This window comes from Daucus carota, chromosome 4 (genome assembly GCF_001625215.2).
Source record: "Daucus carota subsp. sativus chromosome 4, DH1 v3.0, whole genome shotgun sequence".
Classification (NCBI taxonomy): Eukaryota; Viridiplantae; Streptophyta; class Magnoliopsida; order Apiales; family Apiaceae; genus Daucus; species Daucus carota.
This window is the reverse complement of record NC_030384.2, coordinates 49,275,932-49,298,760: the sequence shown is the minus strand read 5'-3', so window position 1 is coordinate 49,298,760 and position 22,829 is coordinate 49,275,932. Positions and strand designations below refer to the sequence as shown.

Sequence of the window (22,829 nt, the reverse complement as noted above, 5' to 3'; positions counted from 1 at the left end):
ATATTTGGAATATTTATTCAAATGGTTAATGCATTCATCAAGAACTGATTAACTGGTACGACAACGTACAGTAATTTGGTTATCACGTCTAGAGGCATTGTTGACACCAAGGGCCCATCACTTGTTCAATTAGACACATTGCTTAGCATCTACCGCCCTCAGTTATCCGCTTGGTCGAGTGTTCAAATTTTAGTAGGCAAAATCGAGCGAATCGAATCCAACGTAATCTGAACCGAGATTAATTGATTCGGCTCGTTTAACTTACTCGAGTCAAAATTTCTGCCCGAAGCAAGTCGTTCAAGCTGGCTCGTTTAATTTTACACTTTATCAAGTCCAAACTTTGCCCAAAGCCAGCTCGTTTAGTTTCACAAGTCTGATCCAGCCAGTTTGTTTAATTAAATGGGTATGAAATCTTATTTTAGCTCAATTCATATATGAGTTCGAGCTGGATCGAATCCTATTAAACGAGTTTGAGTTTGAGCTGATCGCGAGAAGCTCGACTCAAGTTATAGCCTACTCGGAATACAAGTCATAAACTATTCGAATTAAAATAGTAGTATTAGTGGAACCCGACTACAGTAGTGTTATTTAGCAAAACGTTTTTCCGAAGACTAAATTGGGCAAAACAGCCAAGGACCTAGTTAACATCACTACAAAAGAAACGTAACGTAACTGGTACTAGACAGTCTTGGACAACTCTCATATAGTCATATACGACCAATCTCGTAGTTAAAAAAATTGTAAACTATGAAAAGAAGCGCCAAATAGAAGCAGTTGATTCGAATGGTAAATAAAAGAGGCAGGAAGAAACAGAAGTAAACCAAACATCCTCTGCTACTTCTACCCATCCCCATTGAATGCAGTATATTTAAAGCTCCAGTTTTGTCCCTCTGAGTCTCCTTAAATTAATATTCTCAACTCCTTTTGTTAATGGGTAGTTGAAAATATTTATTGCTTACTTGATTCTTCTCTTTGCTTGTAGTATTTCATTCTTTTCATCACTCCCCATTTCTTCACATCTCCTTCTCTTCTTCTTCACCTCTCCTTTTCTCTCACTTTCATTCCTCATTTTTTTGACAATTTTTGCATTTTGCATGTTGATTTATATTCATATGTTATAGTGTGTGTAGGAGTAGCAAAACGGGATATTGGTCCGGTTCAATAAGAAAGTCGTGTTCAAAATATTCGGGACTTTGCTTTCTGATTGAGCCGTGCCAATATCACGTGTCGTTCCTCCCGAATCTTTACTTGCAACATTTTTTGTAATTATTGTGAAAAGGTAGAAATTGTGTAGAGGTAATTTTGGTAACTTTGGTGCGATTCAAACTTTACCATGATTACTCCATATAGAGCTTTTCAATTGTTTGCCTTTCTCGTTGTTAGGTCTTTTTCGTAAATGATTTATCATGTGGATTTGTATATGCAGAATGTGAATGTGATTGCTATTGTACTTGTTATTTTCATTCCTGAATGATTGTGAACTACTAACAGATTCTTATTCATATGTAGCTAAAATTGTGTAGGTTGGTTTCTCAACTGGCCAAGAAGCTGAAGTGTTTCAATGAGAATGGTGTTATAGACTATGGGCCTGGGATGATCTGGGTTGGGCTGTACTGTGATTTATGTAAGAAAAAGTTAATAAAGTAGCTAAGTGAGCCCGCAAGAGCTGGGCCTTGTATGTTGCCTCTTACTTTTCTTTTTTCTTTTTGAAGATTGTTGCTTTGTTCTTCATTCTTCGTAGTTTAGTTCATACTGTGTAATTTATTCCATGTTTTTTAACCATGGCTTGAATTTATCAGCGTAAATTCGAGTATGTTTAAAGTACGGCAACTTGTTAATTTTATATTATTAAATTTTATTATATTTGATAAATTTTAAAATGTTAAAGATTGGATTTTATATCCAAAAAGAAGGTGCACAAGAAATGGTGAGGCCGGGAGTATATAAGTTACCAGCTTTATAAATTTTCGAATTTTAATGACACGAAAATATCCGCGATGAAGGTGAAAATCTAATTTATACTTCAATTCACAATTTCACAATGATACGATATAAACTCATTAATATTAATATTTGGAATCCAAAATTGTATTTTTCTCTTTTTTTTAGTGTAAAATAGTTTGTATGGCAATGCGAACCTTATTCAAAAACCTATCTACCATAATTTCATCAACTTTCGGGCCTACTCAATGACCTATCCTATATTATCTAGAAATATGCTTTCCTTTTATTACAAGTAGTTGAAACATCAAGCTTATATTCTGAATTTATGAAGCCACCGCACTCGAAGTAGCTCAAGCTCAACTATCAAACCATGCTCACATAATAGTTTGGTGAGGGGAAAAAATAGTTGGACAAACTGCTCTTGTCCATGACCTCCTAGAAAGCATCTTAAAATTTTAATATGCCCGTATATGTACCACATTTCGCATCCGGACTACCTGGTCTCATACATAAATCGGGTCTCGAATCAGAACTAGTTGGAATCGTACTTAAATTCGGATATTGCTAATTAAACCCGAGGGCTGAATTGAAATGGATTCGGGACCTAGATTAGTCCGATTCGTACTCAATCGGAAATAAGTTGCTCTGAAAGCACTTTAAGTGCCTGTTTGGTAATACCCACTTCTGGCTTTTTTCGATAAGAAGTCGGACTTCAAATTTTCTTAATCCGTTTGTATAAAAAATCAAAAGCATTTATAAAAAGTTGAGAATGCTAGATTTTGTTTCAGAACTTTTATTTATTTCCCAAACATTTTTATCATTTATAAGTCTTAATACGCGCCCAAGTGATATATCTTTCATTTTTCGGACCGGGCGAATAAAAAACTTTGATTAATGAATGCTCACCTATGACCTATCTATCACACAATCACGTATGTGTAAAGAATAAAGTGGATGCTTTTTTATTCTTTTTCCTTGGTATTACTTGTCCACTTGAAGTTTGTAAAGTTATACTTCACAAGTCTCATCTGTATTACAGTTGGGGGAGTGTGACCAATTTCAAAATTCATATATACTGGGAAATTTATTGTAAATGGAAGAACCAAAAGAACAAAATTTATTTATTATGAGCTCAGTAACCATTGATGTGACTTACAATATGGTCCTCCAAGCAGTGTAAAAAAAATGGTGGTGACCACCACTTGCTTGCACTTCAAAATGCTTCACTCAATTTTTCTCCCCAAAAATGGAGAAAACCGGCTTAGCAAGGGCGCTCTGCCTCTTTTTCTCTCCCGTCTCCCCTCCCCCGTGTATAATCTTTACAAGTGTAACCGAAAACTAGCACCAGGAGTGCTTAGTCGTGTGATCCGTGTTCTTAAAATGCTGCCTTCCACACAGCATTCTCACCTTCGCCACATCGTCTATGAACTTCCTTAATCCTATCTACTGACCGGCATATTCCAGAGCATGTCCAGTCGAATGAGGCCACACACACATTTCCCGCTTGTGCCTTCCATTCACAGTCTGCAAACCACATAACATGATGCAACTTGTTTATTACAGATATTATTTAAGAAGGTAGATGAAAACTGATTGTATAATTATTGCTATGGTGCACTTTAAATGTGATAGATTTAATAATGCTGGTACGATAACCTACTTCTATGAACATATGGGCTTGTAGTTGTCGATTTACTGATGCACAGAAGTGGAAGAAACAATAAGTGAGTAGGGCACATAAGGTGCAATATCCTTACAGATTCTCCAATTAAAACAGCCGGTAGTGTAGTTGTCAATGTTATAAATGAGTATTCGCATAGTGGCCAAGAGACAATGTGTCCCATATGGGAATCTCCATCACTAAACTTATAACTAAATGGAGAGCCCTTGTTCTCTCCAGCCAGATTACTTTACAGTTGTACTTGGGACTCTCATTAAAAGTCCGCTGTCCTAGAAGACTGACTATCGTATTAGTACTCCGTTACTTGGTACATTTTTTTGCATGTATAATACAATGATGAAACTGAAAATCATGTCGATGATGAGGTTATGATAAAACAATGGAATTGAAGTTTAAGTTACCAGGTGGAGTCCCACAACAAAGTCTTCGATCATCGATATGGTCCACATCGAGCCCAATAAACCAAGCTCCCATAGAAACATCCTCATTGGCATACTTGTGTAGCACATGCCTGAGATAAGTTTGAACATGGTGAGTGTCAGAAGCTGATTAAGTCAGACTCAGCCAAGTGTTAAAGGCTAAATAACGGACTTATGATATTTAAATGAAAAACAAAACTTAACTGATTTACTGAAATATAAGTAGCTAAATCTTTTGAAACTGCATATAATTGCCCTGTTGCATGTCGGAAATACTTGTTTCCTGTCTCCCCAAATTTCCAGTATTCGGGTTCATGGTATCTCACTCCCCTGTATCATATAAAGGATGACATTAATTAAAAGATGCAGTAAAACTTAACATTTTAATCGTTAGATGTATTTTATTTACCTTTTATAGTTAAGATTACTGGAATCTACTATATTAGGATTAATAATTTGATTTTGATATTAGAACAGCACCTTTTACTCGTATACTTGTATAAGAAAATAAGGAAAATCTAAGGATGTATAGCTTACAAATAGACTTACTTTTGGGCAAGGACTGGACCAGACTTCATGCATCCAATATATATTCTGGGCTTTTTCCGGTGTCTTATTAATGTTTCTCCTAGTGTTGCTGCACAAGATAATGAAATGAAGCTAAAGTTAGAGGATATAACAAGTTACAAAAATCAGATTCAAAAATTAGGCTAAAAGATGCTTGTGAACATTATAATTCGTTTCATTTTTGAAAAGGAAATGGAGTGCAGCATAATATTTTATTTTGAACATTTCCTCCGGCTCCTTATCAACAAATTAATCAAGTGGATTTGTGCCTGACAAGTCAGGACAAGAATTGAGTCTTAAAAATAATTATAATTACCTATATTTACATGGACATCGTCATCAACCTTGATATAGAATTCTGCATCCCACGAAGAAACGGCTGTAGCAAAATATTTCTTTGTTTTGGCTGACAATTCAAGGTACCCCTCGACATGATCCTGCACATTTGGAATTATAAGCAAGAAATGATGAAAACATAAGCACTGAGTAGTACAGAAAAAGAAAATAATAATACATACGGCTACAAAACCTTACCAGCCTTAAAAAATCTCCGTGCTTTCTGTCCTCTGCTTCGATGGCTCTGTCTAGTATACCCCCCACTGTGGCACTGAAAATATAGCTGGTTAATAATTTTAATCTCTTACACAGAAAACAATGGATGGTATGATTGGAAATGTAATCTGCATACATAACATATATACAGGGCTATCTGACGTGCTGATTTGTTGTCCTGATATTCACTTAGCGGTAAATATTAATTAAATTTATTGATCTAAGATTTAACTTTCACAGAATGGTAATTTATGATGCTAGCAGTACATTAATGATAGAACAGTATATAGAAATATCCCACTACAGCACATTAGGCCCCAAAATTAATAGTTTCATCTTGTTTTAAACCATACTGCAATCAAACGTTGTACTCCAACAAGTGTGCACATGTTGAGACAGGCACCAAATGTATGCTACTCACCTATGGCCAATGACAAAACGAATGATAATGCCTTTCTCTTCCTCCAATTTTTTTCGTTTTTCACCTACAATTGATTCACCAAAGAAAATTTGTAAGGTATTATTCGAGCACGTAAATAAGATCATTATAATAAACTGGCTACAAGGAATATAAAGAGGGTATTAGTCATGAACCTTGCGGCATCCATGTAGCACGAATCGAATCTCTTCTTTTCCTGCTGCTAAAAGCAGTATTAATTCCTACTACCATAAGATATTTTCTTCTACCAGACGACTGATCAGTCTTGTTAAAGTCTTCTGATATAGGAGAACCACTTAAAATAGACTCCTGTGCAGCTCTGGCCGCAGCTAGTTCCACTTCTAAATTTGATATAGTTTTGTCCAGTGTCCTACCAGTGAAGTAGTCAAATAAGTCATTTGGTTTTTAATTGCAATCTTCAATTAACATATGTACTTAAGAAAACAAGAACTCACTGTATGGCACTTGGACTCCTAGTCCTAGCAACTTCCCCCAGTATATCTTCAATTTCTCCCTTTACATATTTTTCCTGCAACTGCAGAAAATCACCCACAACCCAGTCAGATTACAAATAAGGTAATCAATATAGCACGGTCATGGATAATTATAGCAAAGAAAAGCCGAAAACGTGGTGTAGCTACTCACTGCCTTCGGATCACAACCCTCTGCAACTAAGTTCAGGCTGTCAGATTCTACTGCAGTAGTCCTTGCGAGACCTTTAAATTCAGGCACCGTCCACATTCTGCATCAATCATTAACCTTTAGTCAAACTATCATTTACCAATATATCACACATTCACACCATGTCAATCATCATAGAATAACCTCAAATCATGCAATATTCTAAACATAATATCAAATAGGAAAAAGATCATGATCATAATTAGTGACTTTAACAAATATCAACTATATAATAAATAAACAAAAATAAAAACCTATGGCATGGATACTATATTATAAAGGAAAGAGAAAGAGAAAGAGGGAGAAACAAAGAAAATCAACATACAATCATATGTTACTTGAAGTATTAGCAAAGAACAGTCTGGGACAAATTTGCCAGGAAATTTATTGTCAAGCATAGTGTTCTAATAGTTGACCATCTAAAACTGTAATTATGTAAATATTCAAGTGTAAACGTATGTATCAGAAATCTAACATTGATCTTTCTTCCCCCATCAGCAAGTAACTGGTCAGACTTATGACATTGACTTTAAAAAAATATATGGTAGATATAAAAAGATGAATATCCAAGAAAAGATATGCCTTGGACTAGTGGTACAAAAACTTCAAGCGCCATTAACATCATGTATCAAATTTTATGATTACAGAAAATCCTTCGATATAGATCTTATAACTTATAACTATATGCTTGCAATATTTTCATAGAGAGAGGGAGAGGGAGGGAGGGAGGGAGGGGGGGGGAGAGAGAGAGAGAGAGAGGGAGGGAGAGGGAGAGGGAGGGAGGGAGAGGGAGAGGGAGAGAGGGAGAGAGAGAGGGAGGGAGGGAGGGAGAGAGAGAGAGAGAGAGAGAGAGAGAGAGAGAGAGAGAGAGAGACCTATTGGTGAAGAACAATCCAGCGCAGAAGCTTCCAAGACAAAGCAAGAGAGTCCATTTCTGAGATATAACGCTGTTTCTTGAACTCTGCTCTCTGTTCTTTAACATTTTCTCTGATATCCCCCTACTTCAACCCAATCACATATATGTCTATATCTTCATACCATACAAATAAAAACTCGCTAGTACAACCAAATAAATGACACCCACAAGCTCAAACTCCCATGATTTACCAAAACCAATGAAAACAAGAAAGGTGGCCTGAAGAACAAGAAAAGAAAGCAAGGAATAAAACCAAAGAAGATAAAAAAGTATACCACTGCCTCTAGTTACAATCACAGAATTTATTCCTCTATGATCTTTAAATTGTTCCGGGCTCAATTTCTCTCTCACTAGACTTTGCAGGGAAGAGAAGTCCAGCACAAGTGAGAGAAGACACCCCAACTGCCCTTGCTCTTTATACTACTTTTACAGTTTACCAAACGGGCCCTTATTCATATTAAAAACTCTTTCTTGATTTCTTGGTGTAACTGTAACATATGTTTGGCTCTGACAGAAGTACCCTTCATCGGTTTTTATATTATTTATATTCATTTATTTTTGCTATTTATTTGTGGTGTAACAGTAACTGTAAGAAATGTTTGTTTGGGCAGTTTGAGTTGGAAGCTGGGCGTTATGACAGCGGCAATCACATGCAAATGTACGAATCTAGGCATGGCCATCAAGTTTTGACATGTGACACGTTGTGAAACTTGAGCTTTTATGTCGTGCGATTAATAATTGAAACTGCTCTCGACTTATGGAAAAAAATTACTTTGAAATTTGAAATTTTTTGCCAACGTATAAGAATATTTGTAGAGTTTAGAAAATTTTGTAAAATATTTAAGTTTTCATAAATATAATTTTTTTTTTTGAAGAAGTTTTCATAAATAAAATTATAATTGTTGGTTGAACACATTTTTTTCAGGTCGTAAACCGTTATAGTTAAAGTTTTTTGGGCACCATATTTTCTATATAAAAAAATACAACTTGGATACTTTTTAAAAATAACCCCAGAATTTATTATGATAATTATTACTCCCTCCATCCCATTTTATGTGACCTCATTTTCTTTTTGGGACGTCCCAAAAAGAATGAACCTAGAATACTTACTATTTTTGAACACTACTTTTTACTATTACACCCACTAACTCTATATTTTATACTCTCTTGTTATTAAATAAACACTATTACACCCACTATTTTTCTCCACTATCCCAAATCTATTATTAAATATTGATAGGTCCCACCACTTTACACACTTTTCAATTACATTTACTACTTTTTTCTTAATCTCCGTGAAAGTCAAACCCATTCATATAAAATGGGTATAAAAATGATGTAATGACCTGAATTTTTAAAATCTATTTATTATCATGAAAGTGATTTTCTAAAGGAAGGGAATGAGATTTAATATTTTATTCCATTTCAATTTTCAAAATGTTATATTTAAACTCCGGGTTATTGTGTTATTGGTATATAATTGTTTCTTCAAAATTGAGTTTCATATATTATTTTGAAAAATTCTAAATGATTATTATGTGATTATATTATCGAGAGTCAGTGTATTTTATTTCTATTGGATTGTTGAGCTGTGTTATCGATTTGCATTTGTTATGGATTTTATACTGATTTAATTATATAAAATGGTGTATTGCATATAAAATCATTTTTTTTTTATCGCTTTATGATTTCATTAAATATTTTTAGAGATTTATAAAATTCATAAAACAATATTTTGATAATTCTTCAGCTCTAAATGATTTTCCGTATAGATTCAAGTGGGGTCTTTCTATTTATTTCAAAAATGATCTAAAAATCATGAAAATCATATTTTATTAGTTTTTAAATATTTTAAGATTTTTAAAACTCTTTCGGTATTTATCTGGATCATTTTATCTGTGAGTTGTTCGTTAATTTGTTCGGAACCAGGCTAGCCAGAAGGGGACACGCGTTATGTTTTTAACTAAACTACGATACGTGTCTGGTTCCTACACTTTCAGTATATAAAACTTTTATTTTTTTTTTATTGTTAATCTCTCCACCTCACCTCATCTCTCTCAATCTCTCGCTCTTCTCTCTCTCTGAAATCTCTCTCCCGTAATCTCTCTCTCGGATTTCCTCTCCCTCGCACAATCTCCTCTTACTCGATCTCTCTCCACTCTCACTTTCCGACGCCGCCATTTACCGCCCCAGTCGCCGCTGGTTCCTCGTTTTCCGGCCGCCCCTGCTTCCAGTCGCCGCGCTGCTCCGACCCCGGGCACCACCGGCTTCAATCTCTCCCTCTTCCTCCGGTTTCTCTCCTATTTTTCTCCCCTTTTCCTGCTAGTTTTCTTCTGTTTTGGGGCTACTGTATATTGTATGTATATGTGTGCGATTGGTGTGTGTATAATCTGGTCTGTGTGTGTATACCAGCGTGTATATGTTTTCGGGTGTGTGGGTCAACTGTGTGTGTTGACCGAGTAGGCACTGATGTGAGTCGTGTGCGTGTGCTGCGTGTATATGTTTTTGGTGTGGGGCCGAGTTTGTTAATTGATTATACGTGGCTGTGTAAATTGTTGTGTGGCTCGAGTCATAAAACTGATTTTGACACTCTTTTGGTTATTATTTCGGTTGTTGGTTCGTTGGGTTGAGTATTGATTGTTGGATAGTAGTTATAAAGTAAGTTATTTGGATTGATTACAGGTTTTGTTGGGATTTGTTGTGTCGATATGATATCGACTGGTAGTCCGATAAATAGAGGAGGTGCTGCCCGATTTTTTAAATAAAATTTAGATTTTAAAATTATACGGGAGCGTATCCTATAATTATCGGACTATTAATCGAATTTACATAGTTACTGATTTGTGATATTTCTATAAAATCTATAAATAATATTTATGTGATTTGGTAGTAATAGCAGTACTACATAGTATTATTATTGATGTTAATGTGTGAAACTGTGTTTACTTGGTAATTTTTAAGATGTCGAATATTAATAAATATTAGTATTATTCTTTATTATTATTATTACTTTCACTAGTAATAATGATAGTAAATAATAATATTAATAATATAAATATGCGATATCTTAAATAGTTATAACGCTATGCTTATTTAATTCAACTTGTATATATTTGAATATTTGAATTGAAGAGTATCCCAAATTGAGTATTATGGTAAGTGGTAAGTAAATGTATGGAAATATGTGATACCTGCTAAGTGCTACGTGTTAAATGTTAAAGTGTTATTCTTGATAGTATAATGTATTAATATTGAATTACTTTCCGTTTTAAAGATAAGCTGTTAGTTTCTTTCAATCATTATGTGTTTAGGTGCCGCATGTCTGGGCGGATTATTTATCATTATGTGCTAGGTGCCGCATGTCGGGGCGGGTACTTTTCTTATGTGATTTACTGCATGTCGAGGCAGATTTTCTTTATATTAGTATTTTATTTAGTTTAAAGAGCTTGATTTGATTGATTTGAAAACAGGGGGATAGTCCTATTTACGAATAGGTCATGCCGAATTTTCTGTAGAAATATTAACTTAAGTTACGCGTTCTCGTGTTAAATAATATTCTGAGTTGGTTGTAAGTTATAAAACTATAACGTGTGCTACTTGTTATGTGCTATACAATGTGCCATGTATATATATCACGAAAGGGTAGAAATAGGATACTCGTTTCGGAAGGATACTAAAATAGTATCTTTTTGCTTATAATAGGATCGAGCATTGAGAGCGTGCTACCAAGCAAAGGCAGGAAAAGGTGAGAGTTGTATAGCGGTTCAGTAGTTACAGATTGTTCGAGACAAATAGAACCAGACGTTGGGGATCAAGATTAAAGTTAGATAAGATTTCGTATCAGGCTGCAGCAACCGCATGAGCGACATAGCAAAGAATCAGGAATAGTTGATGGTGATGTCTTGAGAAAGCAGAATAAGATAAGGATGTTAGCTAAGAGTGTATAAGCTAAGGACCAAAGGCAAGTATTCCATTTCTGTCTTATATATTTGAAAGTACAAGTATCCCTATCCTCACTTATCATTCAAGTGATACTTTCTTCAAATCCTACTATGCAAGTATCTTGAAACCTTCTTTTAGATATATTACAAGTACTCTGGAACTTTGTTGATATATTGCAAGTACCCCTGATCATACTCTTGATGGTTCAGATTACATATATGGATAATGTAGAGCAAGAATGCATGTCTTTATCAAATGATTCAAATATTAAATGTTTTAAGTACGTATTCCCCAGTTTCTATGGATTTTAATATCTTTTAAATTGTTTTAGGGGAATAGTAACTTGTGAATATCTATCCCGGATGAAATTCAAATTCTGAAAATGTTTAGTGATTATCATTGCTAAACCTGTGATATAATTCTTTGAGACATGGTATTGATTCATGAATATCATGTAATGGTTTTGAAAATGGGATGGATACAAATCAAATTGGAAACTGGAAATGGATCAGATATTCTTTTGGAGCTGCGTAAGAGGTCCGTTATTCGGTAACGGCCCAGCATGGTGGCGTAAGAGGCTAGTGTGGTTGTGTACACTGTGAAACCACCTAGTCCAGCGTCTAAAGACCTAGCTAGTCTTTAGGTTCCGGAACATTATTTCGTGATGGCCGACTAGAGCCGTCCGGTGTTGATAGACTGATCAGCTATCTTCACCTGTTAGCGTCCAATATATCTGATATTCGTTTTAAGATAAAAAAAAAAACCTATTATAGCATGCTAGTGATAAAATTTTGAAACTAAAACTTATGATTATCACATTTTTGAGCATGCTAATAAAAGTTGATTTCCAGTTTTCTTATATCAAATGATGGTGACTGCTTTATACTCAAAGCATGCATGATTGCTATACTCTTGCTCTTATAAACAATTTTACGATCATATATCTTGTTTATTCCTATTGGTACTGCCGAGCATTTGATAACTTACCCTTGCAAACTATCTTCATACAACTGTTTTACTACTAGAACTTGCTGAGTATTTTAGCTCATTCTTGCTTTTCAATTCTAAACCTTTCAGCTAAGGCTAGAGATGGATTATCAGATTAGGCTGCGTATGAGAGTGATGCTAAGCTGCAAGGATTCTAAGTGGTTAAGTACATCAGAGATCAGGTTGTTTGTTTTCTGATTTCAATACTGTAACCTGGATGCGATCCTGTTTTTAGGGGGTTAAAGTGTTTCCTTTTAAACCTTTTATTAATGCTTTCAGGTTTTAAATTATTTGGTTTTCAGAAATATAGTTTTTCAAAAGTGTTTTAAAAGGTTCAAAAGTGTCTTTCTTCAAAACCTTATATAGAAAAGAAAAAAAAAAAAAACCTCAGGGTTTTGAAATGTTTGTTATTACTTTCTTTCAAAAAAAAAAATAAAAAAAAAAAATTACAGATTTTAAATTGTTTTTCTTTTAGTGGCACCAAATCCAGACCCCCGGATTTGCGGGCTGTCACAGTTGGTATCAGAGCTACAGGTTATAAGTTATTGAAATCAGAATGTAGGTTGTATTAGGATTGTGTTTAGTGGGACCTCAACTAGAGATAAGTCAAGACTATTTGGTATAGTCTTTGTTGATAGAATTGAGGTAGATATTGGAGCATTGATTTCAAGTAATCATTTGGGATATCCTAGTTTCTAATTCGAGAACTAGTGAGTTGGATTTCAGGGACATGATGGAACCTTTAGTTTTCAATCTTTTTGAACTTGAGTTTGACTTTTTGAGTAACCAGAGGCAGCTAGACTTGTGTATTGACCTATCTAGTCTTGAGTGTTCCTTGTCATCTCTACCACTTTTTGAGTATTTGTTCGAGGGTCATCTATTATTCTTATGAAGTCATATAGAAGGAATATGAGATTTGATGGATCATTGTGAGAGGCCAGGTGTATAGTTCTTTATTTGAAAATTATATAGAAAGAGTGGTAGACTACTCGATATAGTATTATGAGTAGGTTACAACCTCAATGCTCTACACTGCTGATTGTGCAAAGTTGGATATGACTTCTGAAAGTACCAAGCTCGACAGGTGTTCTACCTAACGTGGATATGGGTGACGGGATCTACGAAGGTGAATATAAGTTAATAATATATATCGTAGAATCGAAACGAGTTATCAGAAAAATCGATCGAGAAGACATATGTGATAGCCTTGGCAATACCATCCTCAATATTGATTTTATTGAGCATTTTCACAGTTAGTGAATTGTTTTAATATCTCTTCTATAAAGACATTCATGAAGTCCCTTTGTCAAAAATTTGTATCTTTGGAAGCTATTCGATTTCAACTCTTAAGGTTCATATTAAAGATTCATTTCTTAAAAGTCAATCATTGTTGGTTGATTTTAAAATTTTCATATTTTCCACTCTAACTGAGATGAACAACCCTACTATAGGGGGCACAAGGACTATCTGTCTGTGTGATAGAAGTTTGATGGGACGCCATCACTTGTGTGTGTTGTGATTACAAGAAGGCTGATAACCTTTAGTAGTGTCTAATATGGGCACGCAACACTAAGTTCGTTGGATCATATTGATCTCTCAGTCACTCGTTTATTCAGATGAAACCTATTTTGAAAACATTTTTGTTTTATGGCCAAATTCTCAAAGAATTATTCCGGAAAGTTAATTCTGCATTTGCGAAAATTTTAAGATTCCTATACCCTTAAAGTTGAGGGTATGCCAAGGTTAATCAATAGTGGATGACGATACGATATTGCGAAGCGTGTATGTTTTAGTTCTCTTCGCGGATTCTGAGGACAGAATCCTTATAAGGGGGGTTGAATGTAATATCCTAGATTTTTAATTCAGATATGATTATTATAGGTCTAATTTGTTTATATATTATGGTTGTCTTTAATTGAATATTGTGTGATGGTCTATATATGTTTCGTGGATTAGTAGATTACGTGTCCTCCTTCTTTCTTTGATTCCGAGGACGGAATCCTTATAAGGAGGGTAGATTGTAATGACCTGAATTTTTAAAATCTATTTATTATCATGAAAGTGATTTTCTAAAGGAAGGGAATGAGATTTAATATTTTATTCCATTTCAATTTTCAAAATGTTATATTTAAACTCCGGGTTATTGTGTTATTGGTATATAATTGTTTCTTCAAAATTGAGTTTCATATATTATTTTGAAAAATTCTAAATGATTATTATGTGATTATATTATCGAGAGTCAGTGTATTTTATTTCTATTGGATTGTTGAGCTGTGTTATCGATTTGCATTTGTTATGGATTTTATACTGATTTAATTATATAAAATGGTGTATTGCATATAAAATCATTTTTTTTTTATCGCTTTATGATTTCATTAAATATTTTTAGAGATTTATAAAATTCATAAAACAATATTTTGATAATTCTTCAGCTCTAAATGATTTTCCGTATAGATTCAAGTGGGGTCTTTCTATTTATTTCAAAAATGATCTAAAAATCATGAAAATCATATTTTATTAGTTTTTAAATATTTTAAGATTTTTAAAACTCTTTCGGTATTTATCTGGATCATTTTATCTGTGAGTTGTTCGTTAATTTGTTCGGAACCAGGCTAGCCAGAAGGGGACACGCGTTATGTTTTTAACTAAACTACGATACGTGTCTGGTTCCTACACTTTCAGTATATAAAACTTTTATTTTTTTTTTATTGTTAATCTCTCCACCTCACCTCATCTCTCTCAATCTCTCGCTCTTCTCTCTCTCTGAAATCTCTCTCCCGTAATCTCTCTCTCGGATTTCCTCTCCCTCGCACAATCTCCTCTTACTCGATCTCTCTCCACTCTCACTTTCCGACGCCGCCATTTACCGCCCCAGTCGCCGCTGGTTCCTCGTTTTCCGGCCGCCCCTGCTTCCAGTCGCCGCGCTGCTCCGACCCCGGGCACCACCGGCTTCAATCTCTCCCTCTTCCTCCGGTTTCTCTCCTATTTTTCTCCCCTTTTCCTGCTAGTTTTCTTCTGTTTTGGGGCTACTGTATATTGTATGTATATGTGTGCGATTGGTGTGTGTATAATCTGGTCTGTGTGTGTATACCAGCGTGTATATGTTTTCGGGTGTGTGGGTCAACTGTGTGTGTTGACCGAGTAGGCACTGATGTGAGTCGTGTGCGTGTGCTGCGTGTATATGTTTTTGGTGTGGGGCCGAGTTTGTTAATTGATTATACGTGGCTGTGTAAATTGTTGTGTGGCTCGAGTCATAAAACTGATTTTGACACTCTTTTGGTTATTATTTCGGTTGTTGGTTCGTTGGGTTGAGTATTGATTGTTGGATAGTAGTTATAAAGTAAGTTATTTGGATTGATTACAGGTTTTGTTGGGATTTGTTGTGTCGATATGATATCGACTGGTAGTCCGATAAATAGAGGAGGTGCTGCCCGATTTTTTAAATAAAATTTAGATTTTAAAATTATACGGGAGCGTATCCTATAATTATCGGACTATTAATCGAATTTACATAGTTACTGATTTGTGATATTTCTATAAAATCTATAAATAATATTTATGTGATTTGGTAGTAATAGCAGTACTACATAGTATTATTATTGATGTTAATGTGTGAAACTGTGTTTACTTGGTAATTTTTAAGATGTCGAATATTAATAAATATTAGTATTATTCTTTATTATTATTATTACTTTCACTAGTAATAATGATAGTAAATAATAATATTAATAATATAAATATGCGATATCTTAAATAGTTATAACGCTATGCTTATTTAATTCAACTTGTATATATTTGAATATTTGAATTGAAGAGTATCCCAAATTGAGTATTATGGTAAGTGGTAAGTAAATGTATGGAAATATGTGATACCTGCTAAGTGCTACGTGTTAAATGTTAAAGTGTTATTCTTGATAGTATAATGTATTAATATTGAATTACTTTCCGTTTTAAAGATAAGCTGTTAGTTTCTTTCAATCATTATGTGTTTAGGTGCCGCATGTCTGGGCGGATTATTTATCATTATGTGCTAGGTGCCGCATGTCGGGGCGGGTACTTTTCTTATGTGATTTACTGCATGTCGAGGCAGATTTTCTTTATATTAGTATTTTATTTAGTTTAAAGAGCTTGATTTGATTGATTTGAAAACAGGGGGATAGTCCTATTTACGAATAGGTCATGCCGAATTTTCTGTAGAAATATTAACTTAAGTTACGCGTTCTCGTGTTAAATAATATTCTGAGTTGGTTGTAAGTTATAAAACTATAACGTGTGCTACTTGTTATGTGCTATACAATGTGCCATGTATATATATCACGAAAGGGTAGAAATAGGATACTCGTTTCGGAAGGATACTAAAATAGTATCTTTTTGCTTATAATAGGATCGAGCATTGAGAGCGTGCTACCAAGCAAAGGCAGGAAAAGGTGAGAGTTGTATAGCGGTTCAGTAGTTACAGATTGTTCGAGACAAATAGAACCAGACGTTGGGGATCAAGATTAAAGTTAGATAAGATTTCGTATCAGGCTGCAGCAACCGCATGAGCGACATAGCAAAGAATCAGGAATAGTTGATGGTGATGTCTTGAGAAAGCAGAATAAGATAAGGATGTTAGCTAAGAGTGTATAAGCTAAGGACCAAAGGCAAGTATTCCATTTCTGTCTTATATATTTGAAAGTACAAGTATCCCTATCCTCACTTATCATTCAAGTGATACTTTCTTCAAATCCTACTATGCAAGTATCTTGAAACCTTCTTTTAGATATATTACAAGTACTCTGGAACTTTGTTGATATATTGCAAGTACCCCTGATCATACTCTTGATGGTTCAGATTACATATATGGATAATGTAGAGCAAGAATGCATGTCTTTATCAAATGATTCAAATATTAAATGTTTTAAGTACGTATTCCCCAGTTTCTATGGATTTTAATATCTTTTAAATTGTTTTAGGGGAATAGTAACTTGTGAATATCTATCCCGGATGAAATTCAAATTCTGAAAATGTTTAGTGATTATCATTGCTAAACCTGTGATATAATTCTTTGAGACATGGTATTGATTCATGAATATCATGTAATGGTTTTGAAAATGGGATGGATACAAATCAAATTGGAAACTGGAAATGGATCAGATATTCTTTTGGAGCTGCGTAAGAGGTCCGTTATTCGGTAACGGCCCAGCATGGTGGCGTAAGAGGCTAGTGTGGTTGTGTACACTGTGAAACCACCTAGTCCAGCGTCTAAAGACCTAGCTAGTCTTTAGGTTCCGGAACATTATTTCGTGATGGCCGACTAGAGCCGTCCGGTGTTGATAGACTGATCAGCTATCTTCACCTGTTAGCGTCCAATATATCTGATATTCGTTTTAAGATAAAAAAAAAAACCTATTATAGCATGCTAGTGATAAAATTTTGAAACTAAAACTTATGATTATCACATTTTTGAGCATGCTAATAAAAGTTGATTTCCAGTTTTCTTATATCAAATGATGGTGACTGCTTTATACTCAAAGCATGCATGATTGTTATACTCTTGCTCTTATAAACAATTTTACGATCATATATCTTGTTTATTCCTATTGGTACTGCCGAGCATTTGATAACTTACCCTTGCAAACTATCTTCATACAACTGTTTTACTACTAGAACTTGCTGAGTATTTTAGCTCATTCTTGCTTTTCAATTCTAAACCTTTCAGCTAAGGCTAGAGATGGATTATCAGATTAGGCTGCGTATGAGAGTGATGCTAAGCTGCAAGGATTCTAAGTGGTTAAGTACATCAGAGATCAGGTTGTTTGTTTTCTGATTTCAATACTGTAACCTGGATGCGATCCTGTTTTTAGGGGGTTAAAGTGTTTCCTTTTAAACCTTTTATTAATGCTTTCAGGTTTTAAATTATTTGGTTTTCAGAAATATAGTTTTTCAAAAGTGTTTTAAAAGGTTCAAAAGTGTCTTTCTTCAAAACCTTATATAGAAAAGAAAAAAAAAAAAAACCTCAGGGTTTTGAAATGTTTGTTATTACTTTCTTTCAAAAAAAAAAAAAAAAAAAAAAAATTACAGATTTTAAATTGTTTTTCTTTTAGTGGCACCAAATCCAGACCCCCGGATTTGCGGGCTGTCACAAATGATCTTTGAATTCAAGATTGAAGTTTTGTTCGACATTTTAACTAGTATTAAAAATTTAACTATCTGTTTTGACATTAAACTATTTAAACGTGGTACCATACACAAAGAAAGTGATATTAATATGCAATTAATTACTGTCGTACCTCCAAAACACTTGAGACTTTAAACATCATAGCGAAATTATGGGAGTAGTACTATATATGCGCCATCATAAATCCCATACAAGAATATCTTTACGTGCCATTAGTTTCATTTCATGGATGGTCCAAGGGTCTGTCAATATTGTTTTTACAGCGTCACTGCAGCTCTGGAGATACTGTTTGACTCACAATTGCGATACGATTAGGAACATGTGCGTGTGCCCGCATATATTCCTAATCGTATTGCAATTGTGAGTAAGCTTAGAGATAATAGTAATATTATAAATTACGTATAAATTTCTACAGTTCCCCCTGCAGTTTAAGTTTTAAATTTCAGATATATGTGAGAAGCCTAGAGATAATAGTAATATTATTAAGAAAGTTGTTAATTAAATGCAATTTTAAAAATACACCATACTACCCGCAATCAAGCATGATAATCTATGTTATAAATTTAGCGTGGAAGAAATGAATCTCAAAAATTACATAGATTCATTCTTTCTACGCTAAATTTATAACATAGATTATCGTGCTTAGGAGCTCCTAGCACCTCTTCAAAAACTTAGGAGCTCTATTTGCTTCCTCAACAATGAGGAGCACACTCTCCCTCTTAACTATATTTATATTATTTTTCCTATGTTCAAAGTACTCAGCATGCATGATACAGTTTGTAGGTATGCGTATTTTAACAACAGATATAGATAGAGAGCGTGTGTAGGGAATTATATTGTTGGATATATTGTGTAATTTTACCTCTTAAATAGTTAAGAATTGATTGTTTTTATTATTTTTTGAGAAAATTTAAGGAGTTTGTTGGAGTTGCTCTGAGTATATATCTTTGAATGTATTTGTTAATTAGATTCTCTTTAGACTAACATTTATAATTCAACAGGGGCTAAAAAAAATTATATTGACATCAATAATTCAGCGGGGGCTGGAAAAAAAATTTACACTGTTTTTTCGAGGTTAGGGGGGGCTCTAGCATCCCCTAGCCCCCCTCTGGTTCCGCCACTGACTGCCGGAGTACGTACTCGCACCATCTCATTATGTACGTATGCACAATATCTCAAAAATGTAAATCTCCAGACGCTCAGGGGTACAGTGACAGCAAAAGGTTTAAAAATCCGAAATTGCAGTCTTTGCATGTGAGTGAGTGTGAGACTATGTTAACGTACATATAATTGTTCTTTTTTCCCACAATTTTCTATTATATCGCCAGAAAGCCTGTACTCTATTCGCTAAGTACGCACTACGCAGTATGTCTCCTCTTAATTTCGTTTGCACGTAGACAGTAGACTCGCATATGCATGTATTAGTATTTATATACGCGCACATTATTATATTTATTCAAAAGGAGTATGTTTTTTTATATTAACACTGGGTTATTATAGAATGAGGTTATGTTACTCATCCATGGAACACGGTTGGTCATTGCTTCAGTTTATTCATTTGACATACAGCAATTGGCAACGGCTAGAGTACTTACTATATATCTTTAATTGGTTGTAAGAAGTCTACTCTTATGAAATTTGTTTATTGCACTTAAATTGTAGCAATTATTTGAGTTGTTCTATTGTATTATTTGCAAAAACAAAGTCGGTTTCAAAATGAATAAAGAATCTAAAATTTATAAATGGAACGTAAAAGTATAGTTACAATAAAAAGCGGACAATCAGGTGTAAGTTATATTTTGAGTGTCTGTTTAGAGTGATGTTCTAAAACTGTGTATGTTTGAAAAAATATTGATAAAAAAATGATGTCAGGCAACTATTTGCATATTTTCATTTTTTTTTCTTAAAAATATATTACTGCTGCAGCAATACAATACTGAACGGAGCCTTTCTCGCTGTCAAATCATTGTTTCTTAGGTTCAAAACATTTAGTTGTGTAAATTACTTATTGTTGCCATTTGTTTTTAAAAAGTATTCGGCTGCCTTGTTCGAAATTTGGTTTGCGAGATTACGGTGGCAGTGGAAATTAGTTTGAAGAAAAATTAGTGATTGTCTTCTTTATAACTAAAACTTTATTTTTATTGAGCACGATTCATAATTTAGTGGTTAAGAATTTATTCTCTGTTGAGCCAGATGCGGGTTCGATTATAACTCACTTTGACAATTATCATAAAATACATACATGGTTACAAAACAGTTATAGCTAGACTAGAAAATATGAAATGAGATTTAGTTTTTTTAAAAAAAGAAAGGTTAACTAAAACCTGACTTTTTTATTCCTTAAAATTTCAGAATCTGATGGAAATGAAATATTATTTGATATTATTTTCTAATTAAAATAAAATAAATATTGCTTGACATTGTTTTCTAATTAAAAAATAATTTTTATTTATACTCGTTTCAGGAAAAAAAACTACTTTAAAAGATACCAAACCACCGCATAATTATCCAATAAAAAAATTAACTTAAGTAATTTGTTTTAGGAAATACATGAAAGACTGCTTATAAGATCAAGGGGAGCAATGTGCGATCACGTGCCCACAGCAAGGCGGCAACTGAGGAGAGAAGAACCGGCACGTGTTCAGATCTAACGAACTTAAACGTGGCGGCAAGTTATTGGAAGATGACGCCAGAGACACCTTAGGTTGTCATTTCAAGTAACAGCCTCCATTCTGTCTAACGTGGGTGTTCGGATAAAATGTCCTCACTAGCTGGAGGGTACACCTCACGAGCTTCGCTGACACGTGTCATCATCTTCTCATACTTTGCTTTTACTACTTCTGCTTATCCATCACCTAAACGTTTGAACAAGAATTCATGGTTTCGGGAATAAAATTGTTATTTGTCAAGGGTGATAATGTCTTTTCATTTTGTTAATCAAGTTCTACAAAATCCGGAAAGTTCAAGTGGAAGTTGTAGTTTAGATTAAAGGAGTTAAAGTGTTGAAAAAAATAAATCACATTATACATTAATTAAAGCTTTATTCGAGTCGGCAGACTTGAAATGGACAGGTCGACTGAACTAAATGGGATTAAACTAATTTAGTTTGTTACTTGCGTTAAATCATTACAGAACGTCAGAATTATTTAGTCGGAAAAAAGTACAATTAGAACTAGTAATAATGTCAGAGGTGATGTAAAATTAAACTATAATATAATGTATTTAATCTATTTGAGAATTAAATATTTTGGACCATTTATTTTATTTAATTTAAATAATATTTTTATAATTATTTTAGATGTTAATTTAATATTATACTAATAATATACATGTAATTGTATAAATAGAATGAAATAAAAATTTCTTATACTCATGGTTAATATAAATCTGGAGTTTGGGTCACTTGAGTATACTAATAATTTAAGCATCACTTAAGTATTTATTATAAATACATACCACCCTTTTTTTATACAAGAAATCTTTATTTTGTAAAATTATTTTATCCAGTCATGCCCATTACTAAAAGTAGACTACACTACGTCATTTATAATCCTAATGTATATTTAGAAATAAAGTAAAGACCCTGACAAAAAAAAAAGAAATAAAGTAAAGACTTTATGTCCTAAACCTAGCTATCAATTATAACTCGGCGAAACTTTAGTGCAAGAATGTAGCAGCTTAACATTTTCCTTAATCTGTCGTTCATTTGTATAGTGTTTCCTCTCTTTTTGAATTTAACTACGTGCAAACCCAAATACAATTGTGCCCAAAAAGTTGAAGCAAGTAGGGCACATCCTTCGCATAATTCAAATTCTTTTAGTAGCATCAAAACGAAAAATATGACACTGATGTGTTATATATGAATAGCGTGTCACATCCTTAGAGCATCTCCAACCATACAAAACCCTTGACTAAAAAATAAGTTGCCATTCCAAAATTAAAAAATATAGCCAACGTCCTGAAAAATAGCACTCCAACCACGTGAACCTGTTGTCTATAATTTTAGCTAATCTCTTATGGATGGCTAAATTTGTCGAACCTCTACAGGTCTGTAAGAAATTTGTAGGAAAATTGCACATCATTTATTACCATATTAAATTAATATATTCTATTTTAACAATCTAAAATATTAATAATATACTATTTTTAAATTATAACCAACCAATATAGCCAATATCATTGAAGCAAAATGTATTACAGGTTCAGCAAATTTTACATAATGTCTTACAGGTCCAATTTAGCGAACGATTATAGTCAACACCGTTGGAGATGCTCTTATTTCCTAAATAATTTATTGGATCTGCTATAGGCACTCTGACAATATAATTATCTGGAATAGACATTTCATGTTGCATAGTTGTGTCAAATAATTTGTGTTAATTACAAATTATACACTTTTAATTTGCACCGTGAGAGTAATATGAAAAGTAATTACTTTAGAGTTAAATAGCACGAATAATACTGTATACAGAACTGTTAAGGACACGCGGTAATGCATATACCAACAAAATTTAAGTGTGATTGTGAAATGACTTTAGATT

The 22,829-nt window shown here is 33.8% G+C and overlaps 1 protein-coding gene and 2 long non-coding RNA genes across 3 annotated transcripts; 2 read left to right on the top strand and 1 right to left on the bottom strand.

Annotated features, from left to right (window-relative positions):
* The first annotated feature begins 838 nt into the window (after positions 1-838).
* Positions 839-1,813, top strand: LOC108218177 (uncharacterized). Its single transcript, XR_010291496.1, has 2 exons — positions 839-1,296; positions 1,510-1,813. It is a non-coding gene; the product is annotated as an uncharacterized LOC108218177 (long non-coding RNA).
* Positions 1,814-3,043: 1,230 nt separating this feature from the next.
* LOC108219583 (probable beta-1,3-galactosyltransferase 2) lies at positions 3,044-7,584 on the bottom strand. The gene is made up of 11 exons (XM_017393095.2): positions 7,159-7,584; positions 6,248-6,344; positions 6,058-6,137; positions 5,758-5,972; positions 5,585-5,648; positions 5,146-5,218; positions 4,928-5,048; positions 4,594-4,681; positions 4,249-4,374; positions 4,027-4,136; positions 3,044-3,468 (listed from the first exon to the last, which is right to left on the bottom strand). Exons 1-11 carry the CDS (start codon positions 7,263-7,265, stop codon positions 3,320-3,322), a joined length of 1,230 nt encoding a protein of 409 aa, XP_017248584.1. The 5' UTR covers positions 7,266-7,584; the 3' UTR covers positions 3,044-3,319.
* Positions 7,585-8,547: 963 nt separating this feature from the next.
* Positions 8,548-19,772, top strand: LOC108218911 (uncharacterized). Its single transcript, XR_001806521.2, has 6 exons — positions 8,548-9,490; positions 10,902-11,160; positions 12,219-15,101; positions 16,513-16,771; positions 17,830-17,921; positions 19,290-19,772. It is a non-coding gene; the product is annotated as an uncharacterized LOC108218911 (long non-coding RNA).
* The last annotated feature ends 3,057 nt before the right edge of the window (positions 19,773-22,829 follow it).

Bases quoted from the DNA above. Each gene is read 5' to 3' on its own strand.
- LOC108219583 (XM_017393095.2), bottom strand. From the start codon at position 7,265: ATGTTAAAGAACAGAGAGCAGAGTTCAAGAAACAGCGTTATATCTCAG. The intron at 4,682-4,927 runs GTAATTATAATT...TATCTTGTGCAG, and splicing joins CGATGTCCATGTAAATATAG to CAACACTAGGAGAAACATTA. The intron at 4,375-4,593 runs GTAAGTCTATTT...TATATGATACAG, and splicing joins GGTCCAGTCCTTGCCCAAAA to GGGAGTGAGATACCATGAAC.